The 17252-nt window shown below is 43.9% G+C and overlaps 2 protein-coding genes across 2 annotated transcripts; both read right to left on the reverse strand.

Annotated features, from left to right (window-relative positions):
* Positions 1-2210: 2210 nt before the first annotated feature.
* On the reverse strand, positions 2211-4491 carry LOC148189074 (uncharacterized). Its single transcript, XM_088079583.1, has one exon. It carries the CDS (start codon positions 4376-4378, stop codon positions 3029-3031), a length of 1350 nt encoding a protein of 449 aa, XP_087935709.1. The 5' UTR covers positions 4379-4491; the 3' UTR covers positions 2211-3028.
* Positions 4492-7955: 3464 nt separating this feature from the next.
* Positions 7956-10369, reverse strand: LOC148189075 (uncharacterized). The gene has a single exon (XM_088079584.1). It carries the CDS (start codon positions 10112-10114, stop codon positions 8768-8770), a length of 1347 nt encoding a protein of 448 aa, XP_087935710.1. The 5' UTR covers positions 10115-10369; the 3' UTR covers positions 7956-8767.
* Between the last annotated feature and the right edge of the window lie 6883 nt (positions 10370-17252).

A 17252-nucleotide genomic window follows, 5' to 3' on the forward strand; every position in this document is an offset into this window, starting at 1 on the left:
GCACCCTGCACTGAGATGCCGTTGTCCCCAGTCGTACACCCACAGCTTCCTGGTCAGTTGGGTTGTTGGTGCCCCCGGCCGTGCAATCCCAGCCACTGCACCAGTTCGCTCTCACTGGGGCATCTGGCACCGGGTTGTCAGTGCCCCCTACCATACCTCCACATGACCCGCAGCAGCCGGCCTTGGTTGAGACTCTCGCCTCAGCTCCCAACCCGTCTTGGCCGGGGTCATTGGCACCAGGTTGCCACTGAATTTTCCCTCTCATCCTGTGCACCATGTCGTTCCGTCCCATGGTTCTGGTCTCCTTTCCGATCGTTTTCCGTCGCAGCGTCCTTTGCCTGCTTTCACCCTGGCCATGGCTGATCCTCCCGTCCGCCCTCCTGGCGCTTTCGTCTCTTGTTCATCTCCGGTTCCCTCCAGTCTTCGTACCCAGATTCTTGACTGCACCGTTTCTATGGCGGCCATTTCTCTTAGGTCCCGTTGGCCACTGTGATCAGGTTTGCACGGGGTGCCAGCAATGTTGGCAGCACCCTCCCACTCCCACCAGCTTGTCTCACCCTGCAACCTCGGCACCAGGATGCCTGCACCCTCGACCGTTCTCCCACCTCCATTTGAGTGGCTCACTCGTGTTGGCTCATCTGGCACCGTGATGCTGGCCCCACTTACTGCCCAACCATTGCATCTGCGGCAGCTCACTCTCCTTGGGGCTTCTGGCCCCTGGCCATCCACTATCAGCAACCGCACCACTTCAATCCTTTCCCTGGGGAATCTGGCACCAGGTGCCATTGCCCCCAGTTGTACACCCGCAGCAACCTTGACAGTTCGCTCGCTCTCGTTGGGGCTTCTGGCACCGGGCTGCCAGTGCCCTCTACTGCTTAACATCGATGCCTGCAGCGGATCGCTTTTGCTGGGGAGCCTGGCATTGGGATGCCATTGCCCCTGGCTGTACACGCTCGGCAACCGCACCACTTCGCTCTCGCTGGGGCATCTGGCACCAGGATGCTGCTGCCCCCAGTTGTACATCCACAGTGACTTCGACAGTTCACTCTTGTTGGGGCTTCTGGTGCCGGGATGCCGTGTCCCCGGCCGTACAACCTCAGCTACTGCACCGGTTCTCTCTTCTTACTACTTACACTGCTTACATTTCTGTACGTCACAAAGCAAATCCCAAGATGATCCTCTGTTTGCATCTGAATCCGGCCAGGTGGTTACCCGCTTCTGGTTCCACCAACACTTCCTTCAGGTCCTGTCATTGTCAGGCATCTCTCCCATGCATTACTCCGGACACTCTAGCAGAATCGGAGCTGGTATACCGGAACACTTTATTCAGATCACGGGCAGATGGTCCTTCCAAGCATATCACCGTTATAGCCGTTCCAACCTAAGAGATCTCAAATCGATTTTGTCCTCTCTCATATAATGCACGCTTTTTGGGGTCTGTCGTGCCCCGGAGCCACGGCGGATTCCCACCGAAGCTTCCCCACACCGCACTCAACCATCCATCCCACTAATAATTCAACATCAATGTTTATACCTAATTTACATTCACGTCAATAAATTGTCAAAATGATTTCCTATTGAGGTGTGGTCCTTGCTAGTGAAATCAGCAAAGTAAATGTGATTTTAGGGAAATGTGTTGAAGTATTAAAAGTAAAAGTACACATGCAAACAGCTTTAAATAACTTCAATAAACCAAAATCCTGAAAATAATGAAAAGAAAAAGTAGCAGGTCCTCATACAGACGGATACAGATACAGATACAGATATGAGAAGCTGGAACCATGAAATGTTGTTTTATATATACATATAAACCTGTGTAGTCATACAAACATGTGTGTGTGTGTGTGTGTGTGTATGTGTGTGTGTGTGTGTTTGTGTGTCTGTGTGTGTGTGTTTGTGTATACATATATATAAAAACATGTCTAAAAGCTAACTGAGAAGAGCAACATGTGATATTTCAGCTGAAGCCGTTTGAGTTTTTGCTGAATGAGACGGACGTCGAGGTTTCGTCTTTTGTGTCTTTTTGTTTTTGCTCTTTGCACTCGGCTGCGAGGCTCGTTTGATCTGGTCTGTTTGTTTCTTTACATGTTAAAAAAATAGATTCATTTATTAATTTAAACATTTAAATATTTAAACAAACCAACAGACATGTTGCTCATTATTATTAAAATCAGAAATCACAACCCAAACAGTAAAAACTGGAGACAGAGTTTGACTGTTTCTGTTTCAGCTTTATTATGGAGACAATTGATTATTGATTGATAACGTCCAGAGTATAATAACAGTCAATAACACTGAAGACACCGTAACAATGATAAATGCATAAAAGACAACTCAAACTCCTTCACATGTAATAAAGAAATCACATCATCATCTGATTTCAAATCAAACATCAGTTCAATAAAACAAGATCAAACTCAGTCACATGATCCAAAAGCAAAGCTGAGCTGAGAGCAAAGTTCAAATACATGAGTGAAATATCAAAAAGTACATATATACAATATATACACACACGTCTGCATCCTGTCGGGTCAAAGGTCAACTCCTGACCCCAGACACTTTTTCTCTCAGTATTCTCATTTTTCTCTCCGTCCGTCTCCTCGGTAACAGTTTCCTCAGATGAATGCACATAATAAAGAATAAAAAGCACTGAGGCATTAAATTCACAGGAAAATCAAAAGTCTGAGCTGAAAAGGTTTCAGGCTGAAGCTTCAGCTGATTGTAGCTCCTCTTTTTACTCAAGAGATTCTCACGACCAACTAATTTTCTACTAAACCAGAGAAACGACTAAAGGTACGAACACAGAAGCAGAATTAACAACAGAAAGAAAATCTGAAACATTTCATACAAATTCATAATCAGATCTCAGTTGTTTTGACTTTGTTTATGTTGCTTCCAACAGAATTAATGATCAATTATTACGCTCAGAAACGGATTTTCATGCACTCCTTCTCTTTCAGCATCTTTTAACATCATTTTTACTGAGTTACTGATTGTCAGTTTCCAAAAAATGGTGTTTTGGGTAAATTCAGTGATAAGTGGTCCTGGTCCTCCGGTTCACAGCGACCACAACAACACAGAGCATCAGCAGCAGAGCGCTGAGCACCGCCCATCTCACTTTGTAGAAGGTGGAGTGAACCCCAAACGGATCTCTGTACTTTAACACCGTTTTACTGGATGACACACACTGATAATATCCCCAGGCAACTGCACACCAATACTCTCCTGCGTCCTTCAGAGAGACATTAGAGACAAACAAACTCCCGTCTTCATCAGACTCACTCACTCTGCTCAGACTCTGACCAAACCCTAGATTTACAACTCTGCCTTCTGTTTGGTTTGACTTGAAGAACCAAAATGACCACTGACCCTTTTCCTGAACTTTGCATGTGAGAGTGACGTTTTCTCCCTCTGAGAAGAGCTCGACAGCAGGAGGACCAAATTTAGGACACACCACCAGGAAGTACCTTTTCAGACTGACAAAAGTTTGACAGTAGTACAAACCTGTGTGATTTAACATCAGTGATGAAAACACCAGAGAGAAGTTCTGGTCCACTGAGGACACAGTCTGGTTTGGTTGTCCCTTGTATGTGTTGTCGATGTCCCACTGTGGCAGCTGATCATCACTGAAATCAGTGAGAGTGCACGGCAGCACAGCCGTCTGTCCCTCTGAGCCGTAGATTATCTCTGTGTTCAGGAATAACCATACAGGGTCACTGCGAACACACTGCTGCTGGTCCATCTTCAGACAGCTGAACTCTGTTAAGGCTGCTGTTGTGAAGTTAAAAACACGAAGAGCTGATGTGTTTTTCTCCACTTGGTATCTTCCTCCATCATCGTTCATCACTGGTGTCTCATTGTCCCCAAAAACTCTGCTCCATATTTCCTGTTCGTATCCAAACTCACGTTTGAGCCACAGGACGTCCTGATGGTCAGTCGCTCCCTCACATGGCAGATACCCTGTTTCTCCAGGTGTCGCTGTATAACTTCTTCTTTCCTCCATGTGACTGCAGACGATGACGGTGGTGGTCTTGTCGTGTGTGACTCTGCCGTCGGTCCAACACTCCTCTCGGTACGGGCCGGAGTCTGAGTGGGTCAGGTCGTGGATCTCGTAAGAAGAGATGTTGTGCGTGCTGACGACCGAGAGTCGTCGTTTCGGGTCTTCAGGTGCCGTGGAGTTGTGGGACCAGAGGTCAGAGGTGTTCAGCAGGACCAGCTTCTCCTCACCGACAAACCTGGAGATCAGGCAGGAGTCGGCCTCCTCGGGGAGACTGAAGCTGTAAGAGTCCCGTTCCCGCTTGATGCTGATGAGTTGTTGTGCGTGAATGTTGTTGATGAGAGCAAACAGCAGGAAGCAGAGCTCTGTGACTGCAGCCATTCTGCTCCGAGGTCTCCGTCTGAGAGTCCCACAAACACTGTTACCTCATGAGCTCCGTGTCAGCCCTCATCAGCAGCTTCGCTCTGCGGTTGCAACATCGTCACGTCTTTATCTCTTCATCATCAGTGGAAACTTTGCAGCGTTGGGGTCTCTATCAGGTCATCTGTGTCCTTTGGACGTGTCTAAAACCACTGAGGCTGTGGTGTCTTCAGATTACTGAGAAATGTGGAGACAGCAGCAGTGAGACGTGACAGAGGACACGTCATGTGTGTTTGTATCTAAATCTATGATGGAGGGAGAGAGGAGCGTTCATAAATATCAGAAATATATTTGAAAAATACAGAGTGAGGTGGTGAAGACTTTAGTAAGAGCTTCTTGGATTTTCACGTGTGAATCATGAAAAATGATTTAAGAAACTGTTGCAAAGACGGGTTCCTGGATTCCTCGTAAGAATCCAGGTGTTTTGGGACGTAATCAGTAAAATGCAAATAAAATGGGGACATTGTGTATCTGCCGCGTTTCAAGTGAGTGACGGTGTCTGACAGGGTGGTATTTTATCTCTGTTTTTCTGTAATATTTCTGTGGCTGAATTGTCAGCGCAGTTAAACAGATGTGATTTTGGATGGATGGGAGGTAGCTCTCTTGTCGGTCACCTGATGTATGCAGATGGTTTGGTCATTTCGTCTCCGTATAGTGCTGGACTCCGACAGTTATCGAGTCTGTTCACAGTATGGCATGGATTTTGACATCAAATATAACACAAATAAGAGTAATGTCATGGCTGTCAGCAGTAAGGAAGACAGAAAATCGGTATTCCCTGACTTCCTTCTGTCGGGTAAAGCTCTTAAGGTGTGTGATGGGTTAAAATACCTGGGCCGCTCCATCAGCGGTGATCTGTCAGGTGATATACTCAGACAGGGCGGTAAGGCAACGTGTTGGCTCGTACATTTGGTTTGTGTCTGCAGCCTGTGAAAAGCTCTCTGTTTGAAGCTCTCTGTACGCCTCTGTAAACTGCCCATCTGTGGCGTCTCTACAAAACAGGCAGCTGCAGACACGGACTGTGGCCTCTAATGAGAGCATGAGGCTGCTGCTGACACACGCTCAGAGCTTCATGGAGCCAAATGTTCGCCAGGGTTGGTGTTTCTTCTTGTTCTGCTGTAACAAGAAATCTGATTTATGGATATTTATGTAGAGCAGGAAAACGGCGTTATTTTGGCTCCAGCCAGTCCTGAACTGAGTTCAGTGAGGGTTAAGTCTGTAATATGGAGCCACTGACGTTCATGTCTGTATGTAAATGCCTGATTCACCGTGGTGTGTTTCTTCATTTTATTTTCTTTCCTTTTATTTTATGTTCTTACCTACAAACCTCTCTGTGAGCAGAGTCCTTAATAAAGTTTTGAATTGAACTGAAAAGTCTCCAGTTAATCTAAATGAAACATTCAAACCGTCTCGTTTCCTGGAACAACCAACATGACGGTTGTCCTTCGGTTTTATGTCCGTGTGTCCACGGACGTTTTTTTCAAAACGCCGTTTTTGTCCCCTGCAGTTTTTACCGTCCAAAAACAGTGTTACACTATATTAACCTGAGACGCGTCAGGCACTAGGACCAAGCGGAAAACGGCCGCTAAAGCTGAAGCCTGTTTAGCCCGCCCACACACTCCTCGATTGGCTCTGCCGTTGCTGTGTGATTGGCCGTCCCCCCCTGTCACTCAATCAGGTTGTAAACCGCCAGGATTTGAACGCTGGTTTGCTAGTTGCCCGAGACAGGAGCTCCCGACTCGAGCTTCCCGGTAATCTGCTGCTGCCTGTCGGCTAAGTTGTTGAACATCATGTTGGACGTTTGTTCTGCCTGGGTCACGTCAGCAAGACGGATTGTAATATTAGAGATTTCATTTACACTAATGTTTAATTTATGTCCACGTGCTATCTATGTTGTGAATCGCGTGTGTGCGTGCGGCGTGCCTCTGTGTGGTGTGTGTGTGTGTGTGTGTGTGTGTGTGTGTGTGTGTGTGCGTGTGTGTGTGTGTGTGTGTGTGTGTGTGTGTGTGTGTGCGTGCGTGCGTGTGCGTGCGTGCGTGCGTGTGTGTGTGTGTGTGTGTGTGTGTGTGTGTGTGTTGGGTAAATAGGCGCAGCCAGGATGTCCCAAAAAAAGGAAAATGGACATTAGAGACTTCTTTAGAAGTCAAAGTGTAAATTGCTCAAATTATAGGCTACTTATCCTGCAACACCTTCACTTCACCTCCCAATAAAGCAGCATCCACTGCAAGATCGTCCTCATCATTTACAAAGCTCTCAATAATCTTGTAAAGTGTCTGAGTGTAGAGGCAGAAGTACAGTTCATGGTTATAAATGCAGTTCATATGATTAAAATGTGTTAAGAAAATGCATAATTCAATAATATAAGTACAGAGGGGTTTAATAATTCAGAATTTCATTTATAACTTTATATAATGGTTAAAAAGGTTAAAAAGTCTATTGGAATTCATGTTTTCATGTGATTTCATATGTGTTGATAAAAAGAGTACTTCCCCTTTAAGACCGCATTGAGTGGCTCGAGCCTTTGTTTTTACCGTGAGCGGTCAGCCAGTGCTTGGTAGCTGGAGAAGCAAACGGTTTTCTTACCTCGTCTTTAAGTAATTAGTTGCAAGAAGTGTGTTAGCCAGCCACTTCCTGTGATTTTGTGGAAATAAACCTGGAAATTTTTTATATTTTTTCTTCACAACAAAAAACGTCTCCTGATAGGATTTTGTGGACCTGCACAGCTGAGCCTCAGACACTGCCTGTGGAAGGCAACTTCTTGCTAGCAATAGACTGATGAGTAAGCCACTGCAAAATCTCAAGCTAATCAAACCTCTGCAGTGAGTTTTGAAGTGCTGATAAATAAAATGTATTAGCCTACTGTAGAACCTCAACAATGCAGAGATTTTTTTAAACTTATATTTAATGCCAAAGAGATAGCCTACACTTTTGATTATTTTTATTCATTATTTTCATGTGTGTTGAAAGGCAGCAACTGTTTTTAAAAAACACCAACAATGAAAGATTTAGGGAAAAATACAATAAAACCTCAGATTACAAATGTTATTTTATACGTCCATACTCATGATAATTGTGAAACTAAGATTTTTTCTCGATAACCATGTCATCAAAATTGATTATTGTTACACCGCAAATGGGAACAGTAAACTAAAAAGTAACAATAGAAAACTAGAAGAACTGCTAGAAAACACAGTAAAAGAGTCTGAGTTTTATTAAAAATACTTGTGTCCCCCCCACCTCTAAAATCAAAATTTCATCCACGCGTGTGTCACAGACATGACTGTTTATTATGGTCTGTAGCTGCCTGGACTGGGTAGAAAGCGATGCTTCAGGCTCACGTTAACCCTTTAAAAGCAGACAAACAGACAGGTGGGATGAGAAAAGAGGAGGTGACCTCACCTCACCTGGATGTAAAAATATAGATTCATTTATTCATTTAAACATTTAAATATTTAAACAAACCAACAGACATGTTGCTCATTATTATTAAAATCACAAATCACAACCCAAACAGTAAAAACTGGAGACAGAGTTTGACTGTTTCTGTTTCAGCTTTATTATGGAGACAATTGATTATTGATTGATAACGTCCAGAGTATAATAACAGCCAATAACACTGAAGACACCGTAACAATGATAAATGCATAAAAGACAACTCAAACTCCTTCACATGTAATAAAGAAATCACATCATCATCTGATTTCAAATCAAACATCAGTTCAATAAAACAAGATCAAACTCAGTCACATGATCCAAAAGCAAAGCTGAGCTGAGAGCAAAGTTCAAATACATGAGTGAAATATCAAAAAGTACATATATACAATATATACACACACGTCTGCATCCTGTCGGGTCAAAGGTCAACTCCTGACCCCAGACACTTTTTCTCTCAGTATTCTCATTTTTCTCTCCGTCCGTCTCCTCGGTAACAGTTTCCTCAGATGAATGCACATAATAAAGAATAAAAAGCACTGAGGCATTAAATTCACAGGAAAATCAAAAGTCTGAGCTGAAAAGGTTTCAGGCTGAAGCTTCAGCTGATTGTAGCTCCTCTTTTTACTCAAGAGATTCTCACGACCAACTAATTTTCTACTAAACCAGAGAAACGACTAAAGGTACGAACACAGAAGCAGAATTAACAACAGAAAGAAAATCTGAAACATTTCATACAAATTCATAATCAGATCTCAGTTGTTTTGACTTTGTTTATGTTGCTTCCAACAGAATTAATGATCAATTATTACGCTCAGAAACGGATTTTCATGCACTCCTTCTCTTTCAGCATCTTTTAACATCATTTTTACTGAGTTACTGATTGTCAGTTTCCAAAAAATGGTGTTTTGGGTAAATTCAGTGATAAGTGGTCCTGGTCCTCCGGTTCACAGCGACCACAACAACACAGAGCGTCAGCAGCAGAGCGCTGAGCACCGCCCATCTCACTTTGTAGAAGGTGGAGTGAACCCCAAACGGGTCTCTGTACTTTAACACCGTTTTACTGGATAAGAGACACTGATCTGTGTCCGCAACTGCACACCAATACTCTCCTGCGTCCTTCAGAGAGACATTAGAGACAAACAAACTCCTGTCTTCATCAGACTCACTCACTCTGCTCAGACTCTGACCCAACAGTGTATTAAAAACTCTGCCTTCTGTTCGGCTCGACTTAAAGAACCAAACAGACAGCTCACCCTTTTCCTGATCTTTGCATGTGAGAGTGACGTTTTCTCCCTCTGAGAAGAGCTCGACAGCAGGAGGACAAAATTTAGGACACACCAACAGATGATACCTTTTCACATTGACAGCAGTTTGACAGTCGTACTGACCTGTGTGATTTAACATCAGTGATGAAAACACCAGAGAGAAGTTCTGGTCCACTGAGGACACAGTCTGGTTTGGTTGTCCCTTGTAGGTGTTGGCGATCTTCCACTGCGGCGGCTGATCATCACTGAAATCAGTGAGAGTGCACGGCAGCACAGCCGTCTGTCCCACTGAGCCGTAGATTGTCTCTGTGTTCAGGAATAACCATACAGAGTAACTGCTGACACACTGCTGCTGGTCCATCTTCAGACAGCTGAACTCTGTCTTGGCTGCTGTTGTGAAGTTAAAAACACGAAGAGCTGATGTGTTTTTCTCCACTTGGTATCTTCCTCCATCATCGTTCATCATTGATGTCTCATTGTCCCCAAAAACTCTGCTCCATATTTTCTGTTCGTATCCAAACTCACGTCTGAGCCACAGGACGTCCTGATGGTCAGTCGCTCCCTCACATGGCAGATCCCGTGCTCCTCCAGGTGTCGCTGTATAATATCTTCCTACATCCACGTGACTGCAGACGATGACGGTGGTGGTCTTGTCGTGTGTGACTCTGCCGTCGGTCCAACACTCCTCTCGGTACGGGCCGGAGTCTGAGTGGGTCAGGTCGTGGATCTCGTAAGAAGAGATGTTGTGCGTGCTGACGACCGAGAGTCGTCGTTTCGGGTCTTCAGGTGCCGTGGAGTTGTGGGACCAGAGGTCAGAGGTGTTCAGCAGGACCAGCTTCTCCTCACCGACAAACCTGGAGATCAGGCAGGAGTCGGCCTCCTCGGGGAGACTGAAGCTGTAAGAGTCCCGTTCCCGCTTGATGCTAATGAGTTGTTGTGCGTGAATGTTGTTGATGAGAGCAAACAGCAGGAAGCAGAGCTCTGTGACTGCAGCCATTCTGCTCCGAGGTCTCCGTCTGAGAGTCCCACAAACACTGTTACCTCATGAGCTCCGTGTCAGCCCTCATCAGCAGCTTCGCTCTGCGGTTGCAACATCATCACGTCTTTATCTTTTCATTATAATCGGAAACTTTGCAGCGTTGGGGTCTCTATCAGGTCATCTGTGTCCTTTGGACGTGTCTAAAACCACTGAGGCTGTGGTGTCTTCAGATTACTGAGAAATGTGGAGACAGCAGCAAATCTATGATGGAGGGAGAGAGGAGCGTTCATAAATATCAGAAATATATTTGAAAAATACAGAGTGAGGTGGTGAAGACTTTAGTAAGAGCTTCTTGGATTTTCACGTGTGAATCATGAAAAATGATTTAAGAAACTGTTGCAAAGACATGTCTGTATGTAAATGGCTGATTCACCGTGGTGTGTTTTTATATATCTTCATTTTATTTTCTTTCCTTTTATTTTATGTTCTTACCTACAAACCTCTCTGTGAGCAGAGTCCTTAATAAAGTTTTGAATTGAACTGAAAAGTCTCTAGTTAATCTAAATAAAACATTCAAACCGTCTCGTTTCCTGGAACAACCAACGTGACGGTTGTCCTTCGGTTTTATGTCCGTGTGTCACAGACATGACTGTTTATTATGGTCTGTAGCTGCCTGGACTGGGTAGAAAGCGATGCTTCAGAATTTCCCACATGGCTCACGTTAATCCTTTAAAAGCAGACAAACAGACAGGTGGGATGAGAAAAGAGGAAGTGACCTCACCTCACCTGGATGTAAACAGCCTGGGAGCGGTCTAGGATTGGCTAAGAGGCTGTTGCGTTTTTAACCTGGGTTTTCCTGTAGCTGCCAACAGCCTGCCAACATTCACAGTTAGAGAAAGGTGGGAAATCAGGCAATGTGCCTGTGGCCCCGGGCCCCCAAATCACTACATGTGGCCCTGGTAAAAATAATGAGAGCTCAGAGCGAACGGCTGGATGAGACACGGAGCGATGCGTCCTGCTGTTTCTAAATTATTCAAAGTCTGAAGCTGAAACTAAAACTAAGCAGCCTGTAGACGTCTAAAGAAGTCAGTTTGCGGCTGAATATTTGACTGTTTGTTCTTTCAGAGGAGCTCAGCTCTGATTGGCTGTCTGTCTCACTGCGCTGCTGTCGGACCATCAGCTGTGCGATGATGAAACGCTGCTTGGTGATCGAACACTCGGCTGTATTAGAGTCAAAGTTATTCGCTGCGTCATGTGACTGTTCAACACTTCTGCTGCTGCAGTGTTTTGGCGTGAGACTTTCCTCGGTGTCCTGAGAGCGTGAGACACGCGGCAGATGTGTGACAGTCGACAGCTCCGGAGGGAAAAGGATTAACAGAATTTTAAAAATAACAGAAATAACCAACATGTGCAACATTACGTCTGTTAGAGGCTCTGTATGTGGGTTCGGGTTGATTTTGGATTAACTGCCCAGCCCTACGGCCTCCTTCCTCAGCCTGTCAGCGCCGGTGTTCAGCAGCAGGTCAAAGGTCGCGTTCAGAGCGAACGTGTGAATGTTGTTGGGGACAGCTAACAGCAGGAAGTAGAGCTCTGCTGCTGAGAGTCGCACAAACGCTGACACTACTCCCCTTATCAGCTGTCTCTGCGGTCGCAACAGCTTCTCCTCTTTATCTCCTCATCAGGGGACACTTTGACACATTGGGCTCTCTATCGAGTGATCTGTGTCCTGTGGATGTGACTCAACTTCCACAGAATTTTTAACTCTTTCCGCTCTGCGTCGTCTGTGTTTGAAAACGTTTCCAACCACCTCAGAGCCACAGCTTCCCTCCCTGCACACCTTCAGCTCACCCAGGGCCGGCTCTACTCATTTTGGGGCCCCAGGTGAGGTCCCCACGCATCCCACCCCCGCACATCGATCACAACAAGTAACCAGGCTGAACTGGAACATCACGTACCAACACTAATGAAGACACGCTGCAGTGTGTGAGAGACATTAACACTATAAACCAGAAAAAGAGAGCGCGAAAACATATCTTCTGATGTTGTTTATTCTGGACAGAGACTGACTGAAAACACAATCAGGTGTCTGCTGGGCTCCTCATGATGAACGCTTGTTTGTAAACACATCTATCACTTTAAGTTTTACAAGAATGTCCTGATTCTGTCCGAACCAGCGCTCATACAGGATGTGCATCCTCGTCACGGCTCTGGGCTGTCGACCCGGGACTGTTTGGTATAAGGAAGCTGCTCAACTGAGTGAAAAAAACGAATTAAATTTTGTCACCTCCTCTGACAGGCTGCAAAGTGCAGAACTGAGATAAGAGCATCGATTACACCTGTTAGTCGGTTCGGATGATGTATTCTGTCGTGCTTTTTTATTCATGATGTCTGTTCCTCTCGACCTGAGGTCACAGCACACCTGGTCACGCAGGAATCAATAAATGTCACAACACAGAGGAAGTTAGATTGTAGTTAAACACACTGCTCACTTTGTTTGCTGCTCAGTGTGTTAGAGTGTTGGTGTGTTAGTGTGTTAGTGTGTCGGTGTGTTGGTGTACTGTGTGTTGGTGTATCGTGTATCAGTGTGTTGGTGTAACTTGTGTTGGTGTGTCAGTGTGTTAGTGTATCAGCGTGTTGGTGTGTCAGTGTGTTAGTGTATCAGCGTGTTGGTGTGTCAGTGTGTTGGTGTGTCTGTGTATCAGTGTGTTAGTGTGTCTGTGTATCAGTGTGTTGGTGTATCGTGTGTTGGTGTGTCGGTGTGTTGGTGTATTGTGTGTTGTTGTGTTGGTGTGTCTGTGTATCAGTGTGTTTGTGTATCGTGTGTTGGTGTATTGTGTATTGGTGTGTTGGTGTATCTGTGTTTGGTGTACCATGTGTTGGTGTATTGTGTATCGGTGTGTTGGTGTATTGGTGTGTTGGTGTATCTGTGTTTGGTGTACCATGTGTTGGTGTATTGTGTATTGGTGTGTTGGTGCATCGTGTGTTGCTGTTAGTGTATCATGTGTCGGTGTATCATGTGTCGGTGTATCGTGTGTTGCTGTTAGTGTATCATGTGTCGGTGTATCATGTGTCGGTGTATCGTGTGTTGGTGTATCATGTGTTGGTGTGTCTGTGTATCAGTGTGTTGGTGTATCGTGTGTTGGTGTGTCTGTGTATCGGTGTGTTGTTGTTTCGTGTGTTGGTGTGTCGTGTGTTGGAGTGTTGGTGTGTTGGTGTGTTGGTGTATCGTGTGTTGGTGTGTCGTGTGTTGGAGTGTTGGTGTGTTGGTGTATCGTGTGTTGGTGTGTCGTGTGTTGGAGTGTTGGTGTGTTGGTGTATCGTGTGTCGGTGTGTTGGTGTGTCGGTGTGTCGGTGTGTCAGTGTGTTGGTGTATCATATGTTTGTGTATCAGTGTGTTGTTGAATCGTGTGTCGGTGTGTCAGTGTGTTGGTGTATCATATGTTTGTGTATCAGTGTGTTGTTGAATCGTGTGTCGGTGTCTCTGTGTGTTGGTGTATCAGTGTGTCAGTGTGTTGTTGTATTGTGTGTTTTTGTGTCTGTGTGTTGGTCTATCATTTGTTGGTGTGTTGGTGTATCATGTGTTGGTGTGTTGGTGTATCAGTGTGTCAGTGTTTTAGTGTGTTAGTGTATCAGTGTGTCTGTGTGTTGGTGTGTTAGTGTATCGGTGTGTTGGTGTGTTAGTGTATCGGTGTGTTAGTGTATCGGTGTGTTAGTGTGTTAGTGTGTTAGTGTATCAGTGTGTCTGTGTGTTGGTGTGTTAGTGTATCGGTGTGTCAGTGTGTTAGTGTATCAGCGTGTTAGTGTGTCGGTGTGTTGGTGTATCGGTGTGTTGGTGTGTTGGTGTGTCGGTGTGTCAGTGTGTTAGTGTATCGGTGTGTCGGTGTGTTGGTGTGTCAGTGTGTTGGTGTGTTAGTGTATCAGTGTGTCGGTGTGTTAGTGTATCAGTGTGTCTGTGTGTCGGTGTGTTAGTGTATCGGTGTGTTGGTGTGTTAGTGTATCGGTGTGTTAGTGTATCGGTGTGTTGGTGTGTTAGTGTATCGGTGTGTTAGTGTATCGGTGTGTCGGTGTGTTAGTGTATCGGTGTGTTGGTGTGTTAGTGTGTCGGTGTGTTAGTGTATCAGTGTGTCTGTGTGTCGGTGTGTTAGTGTATCGGTGTGTCGGTGTGTTGGTGTGTCAGTGTGTTGGTGTGTTAGTGTATCAGTGTGTCGGTGTGTTAGTGTATCAGTGTGTCTGTGTGTCGGTGTGTTAGTGTATCGGTGTGTTGGTGTGTTAGTGTATCGGTGTGTTAGTGTATCGGTGTGTTGGTGTGTTAGTGTATCGGTGTGTTAGTGTGTCGGTGTGTCGGTGTGTTAGTGTATCGGTGTGTTGGTGTGTTAGTGTATCGGTGTGTTAGTGTATCAGTGTGTCTGTGTGTCGGTGTGTTAGTGTATCGGTGTGTTAGTGTATCGGTGTGTTAGTGTATCGGTGTGTTAGTGTGTCGGTGTGTTGGTGATATTGTTTCTCCTGACTCTGCTTCCATCGCCTCGTTTCGACTTTTTATCAACGCTCCAAAGAAAACAACTCAAACTGAAGGATTTGTGGGAGCTCACTGGCTGCTGAAGCACAGATCTTTGATAAGTTGAATACTGACAACAAAGTGTGTGTTTCTGTGTGTGTGTGTGTGTGTGTGTGTGTGTGTGTGTGCGGTGTTGAGCAGGGATAACATTTCACTTTTGATACTTGTTGGTCTCAACAGGATTAAATAATGTCGTGCTGCTGCCTTCAGACGCTCCTCGCTCGCTGCACAGAGATAAAATAATTGTTTCATGACTCGTTTTTGCTGTTGTTGTTGTTTTTGCTGTTGTTGTTGTTATTGTTGTTGTTGTTGCTGTTGTTGTTGTTGTTTTTGCTGTTGTTGTTGTTGTTTTTGCTGTTGTTGTTGTTGTTTTTGTTTTTGCTCTTGTCGTTGTTGTTGTTGTTGTTTTTGTTGTTGTTGTTGTTTTTGTTGTTGTTGCTGTTGTTGTTGTTGTTGTTGTTTTTGCTGTTGTTGTTTTTGCTGTTGTTGTTGTTGTTGTTGTTGTTTTTGCTGTTGTTGTTGTTGTTGTTTTTGCTGTTGTTGTTGTTGTTTTTGCTGTTGTTGTTGTTTTTGTTTTTGCTCTTGTCGTTGTTGCTGTTGTTGTTGTTTTTGTTCTTGTCGTTGTTGCTGTTGTTGTTGTTGTTGTTGTTGTTGTTGTTGTTGTTGTTGCTGTTGTTGTTGTTGTTGTTTTTGCTGTTGTTGTTTTTGTTTTTGCTCTTGTCGTTGTTGTTGTTGTTGTTGTTTTTGCTGTTGTTGTTGTTTTTGTTCTTGTTGTTGTTGCTGTTGTTTTTGCTGTTGTTGTTGTTGTTTTTGCTGTTGTTGTTGTTTTTGCTGTTGTTGTTGTTGTTTTTGCTGTTGTTGTTGTTGTTGTTTTTGCTGTTGTTGTTGTTGTTTTTGCTCTTGTCGTTGTTGCTGTTGTTGTTGTTTTTTTTGTTCTTGTCGTTGCTGTTGTTGTTGTTGTTTTGCTGTTGTTGTTGTTTTTGCTGTTGTTGTTTTTGCTATTGTTGTTGTTTTTGCTGTTGTTGTTTTTGCTGTTGTTGTTGTTGTTTTTGCTGTTGTTGTTTTTGCTGTTGTTGTTGTTGTTGTTTTTTTTGTTGTTGTTGTTTTTTTTGCTGTTGTTGTTTTTGTTTTTGCTCGTCGTTGTTGCTGTTGTTGTTGTTTTTGTTCTTGTCGTTGTTGCTGTTGTTGTTGTTTTTGCTGTTGTTGTTTTTGCTGTTGTTGTTGTTGTTTTTGCTGTTGTTGTTGTTGTTGTTGTTGTTGTTTTTGCTGTTGTTGTTGTTTTTGTTCTTGTTGTTGCTGTTGTTGTTGTTGTTGTTTTTGTTGTTGTTGTTGTTTTTGCTGTTGTTGTTGTTGTTGTTGTTGTTGCTGTTGTTGTTGTTTTTGCTGCTGCTGTTGTTTTTGCTGCTGTTGTTGTTGTTGTTGTTGTTGTTGCTGTTGTTGTTGTTTTTGCTGTTGTTGTTGTTTTTGCTGTTTTTGCTGTTGTTGTTGTTGTTGTTGTTTTTGCTGTTGTTGTTTTTGCTGTTGTTGTTGTTGTTGTTGTTTTTGCTGTTGTTGTTGTTTTTGTTTTTGCTCTTGTCGTTGCTGTTGTTGTTGTTTTTGTTCTTGTCGTTGTTGCTGTTGTTGTTGTTTTTGCTGTTGTTGTTTTTGCTGTTGTTGTTTTTGCTGTTGTTGTTGTTTTTGCTGTTGTTGTTGTTGTTTTTGCTGTTGTTGTTGTTGTTGTTGTCGTTTTTGCTGTTGTTGTTGTTGTTGTTGTTATTGTGCGCACTGATTTTGTAGGTGTTGATACATTTCCAGTGAAGCCTCTTCAAAACTGATCCAAACTCAGAGTAGAGTAGAGCAGGGATACTCAGTCTGCTTTGTTTGGGGGCCACAAATGAGAGGAGGGCCAGGGGCCAGTCACAACAGCCCTGTATGTGTTTCTGAGATTTGTTTGGACATTTCTTGGATTTAAGAACATCTTTCATCTCTCTCAGTCTTGAGTAAATTTCTAATATTTTAGGACATTTATAGGCTTTTAGGACATTTGTACAGTTTAAGGACATTTCCAGGATTTTAGGATGTTTCTAGCAATGTAGTACATTTCTGAGATGTTAGGACTTTTCTGGGATCTGAGGACAATTCCGAGATTTTAAGATTTTTCAATTGTCATCAATTTAGGCCATCTCTAGGATTTTAGCACATTTCTTGGATTTCAGGATGTTTATAGGATTATAGGATATTTCAAGGGTTTCAGAATTTTAGGATGTTTCTAGGAGTTAAGGGTAATTTAGGATTTGGGACATTTCTAAGATTTTAGGTACGTATCAGGATTCCAGGACATTTCTGTGATCTTAATATGTTTCAAGGAATTTAGGACATTTCTCGAAATTTAGCACATTTCTAGGATTTTAGGGCCTTTCTAGGGTTATAGCGCAATTAGGAACAATTCTTAGATTTTCTGGGATTTTTTCATATTTGTAGGATTTAAGGACATTTCTAGGATTTATCATAATTATAGGATTTAAGGATAATTTGTGTTTGATTTACAGCCTGTTGGAAGTGTTGGTAACGCGGTTGTTACAGCCCAGAGGAGCGTCCTCCCTGAAATCAGGCGTGCAGGTG

The sequence above is a fragment of the Plectropomus leopardus genome, chromosome 7 (genome assembly GCF_026936395.1).
Source record: "Plectropomus leopardus strain MGB_pleo_1.0 chromosome 7, ASM2693639v1, whole genome shotgun sequence".
Classification (NCBI taxonomy): domain Eukaryota; kingdom Metazoa; phylum Chordata; class Actinopteri; order Perciformes; family Serranidae; genus Plectropomus; species Plectropomus leopardus.